The sequence below is a fragment of the Saccostrea cucullata genome, unplaced genomic scaffold, assembly GCF_032062105.1.
Source record: "Saccostrea cucullata isolate Sc308-1 unplaced genomic scaffold, CSIRO_AGI_Scuc_v1 ctg21778, whole genome shotgun sequence".
Classification (NCBI taxonomy): Eukaryota; Metazoa; Mollusca; class Bivalvia; order Ostreida; family Ostreidae; genus Saccostrea; species Saccostrea cuccullata.
The window spans coordinates 1-2,040 of record NW_026935224.1 but is presented as its reverse complement, the minus strand read 5'-3'; the positions used below and the strand labels follow the sequence as shown (position 1 = coordinate 2,040).

General features: G+C 32.3%; 1 protein-coding gene across 1 annotated transcript; it reads right to left on the bottom strand.

The window, feature by feature from the left end:
- Positions 1-987: 987 nt before the first annotated feature.
- Positions 988-2,037, bottom strand: LOC134242261 (POU domain, class 2, transcription factor 1-like; the record flags this gene model as incomplete). The annotated part of the gene is made up of 1 exon (XM_062724346.1): positions 988-2,037. A coding segment is annotated over one exon (582 nt), but the record flags the coding sequence as incomplete, so codon positions are not given.
- Positions 2,038-2,040: the final 3 nt, after the last annotated feature.

The following is a 2,040-nucleotide window of genomic DNA, read 5'->3' as shown; positions in this document are numbered from 1 at the left end:
CTTTTCATGTGTCTCTATCTCCCCTTTTCAATATACTATTTAATTTGATTCAGCCTTTAATCGTACATGCTGACATGATACATAAGCTTTCACTGAATTCCGAGTGAAGTGAAGGTTCATTGGAATTCCCGCCCCCGCCAAAATAATTCAAAGACACTTTATTCTGACTTTTTTATCGCAAATATTCATAAATTAAAATTGATATAACTATTTCTTTATTTAATCATATCAACAATATTATATCGATATGATTAAATGTCTTGTTTTAATCAATATCTGAAAATCAATATATTATTTCAGTCGATAAAACTTAAAGCAATAAAATCTGTTGAATAAAAGAAGTTGCATTCTATTATGTTAAGATATCTTAAAACAATTTAAAATATGAACATAAATAAGGAGGTATAACACTTTATATATTGATAAGTCGATAAAATATAAGACAATATACAAAGTTATAACACAACAAGTGTAGAAACATTTACGCTTTCCCATTCACTTCATGGAATCCATCAATGATACTACCTAGATCAATTGTTATTAACACAATATTGAGTACAACACAATCGTGTTAGAAGTGTAACTCATAGTGATGGAGAAAAGTGTAAAATTCAACATTTGTCTTCCCTGATATTTACAAGCTGGATAGTAAAATATGGGTTGGCCCAAAATCTCTGAAGAGATTGTATGTGTATAGTGGAAATTTGATAACCCCATTCTATCAATTGTATACTAGTTTATTTAATCTATAGTCATCATTTCCATTTTACATAACAAATATAGGAAATCAGTTCAAAGAAATGCCATCTTTTAACTGAAATGAAAAATATTTTCATCAATCAAATTCGTTTAAATGTCATTTCTTTTGTAGAAAAGTTGAAGTATACAAAATAACAAAAATAAAAGCTTATACATAAATAGAATCCATGTTCTGCATTTGAACCAATTTGATTTTAAATCAGATCGATCAACATCTAGACCATATATAATATGCCATTCAAAACAAGGTCAGCATAAGAAAGATGAGAGCTAACTGACAAATTACTTCAGTAGTTTTATGCCTTAATAGTGATATAGTGAGATCAATGGTATATATTTGTAACAGTCAACTTGAGGACAGTTCTAGCGAAGTTTTGATACAAAATGCATTTCACTACCTACTAAAGAATTGAATAATGTCCAGCAGATAACACACCCTTTTAAGTGGGTGAAATCACAAACTGGAAGACAAAATCTATTTCAAAACATATAAATGTATTTACATAAAGTACATGCCCACATTTCAGGTTCTTTGGCATTTTTTATAATTATTTACATCAAATGCATCAAGTAAAAATAAACTAAAAAGTCTTTTTCATAAAAAATATATTTCAGTTCTATTTGGTTTTTCCTTCTTTAATTTTTTGGAATGTTTTACAAAATATTCTAAAAAATACATCTCCAATTTAAGAATCCTTATGAAGTGGTGAATTCTATTTTCTGAGGGGGAATAATTTGTTGTGTAGGTTGTAAAGAAATTCCCTGGGCGGTAGATACTGTAGTTGGTAATGCTTGTGTCAAAATGACCTGATTGGATCCCGAGGTAGAAGCAGGTGTGATTTTGGCCATAATAAAGTTCTGATTAGTTCCTGGCACTGAAGAGGGCGTGGATGCAGCCACAAGAGTGGCGCCTGTCGAAGTACTGATGATTGTTGGAAGCGTCATGGTGGCTTGAGAGGTGGGTGTGGTTAATTGATTTGTGGGTGTGGCCATCACTTGAACAGGTGTGATTGGTGGAGAAAGAGGGGAAGACAACTGAGGATTGTAGTTTGATGGAGGATTAATCCTCTTCTGTTTTTGTCTTCTATTACAAAACCACACTCGTACAACCTCTTTTTCCATATTTAGTGTGTCTGCAACAGAAGTGATTTCCTCCGAGGATGGTTTGGGATTCTGTTGAAAGCTTTTTTCCAGGGCCACTCTGATGTTAGTTTCTATACTGGTTCTCTTTTTCCTTCTCCTGGACACAGATTCGGGAGATAGACTATTACCATTGCCACC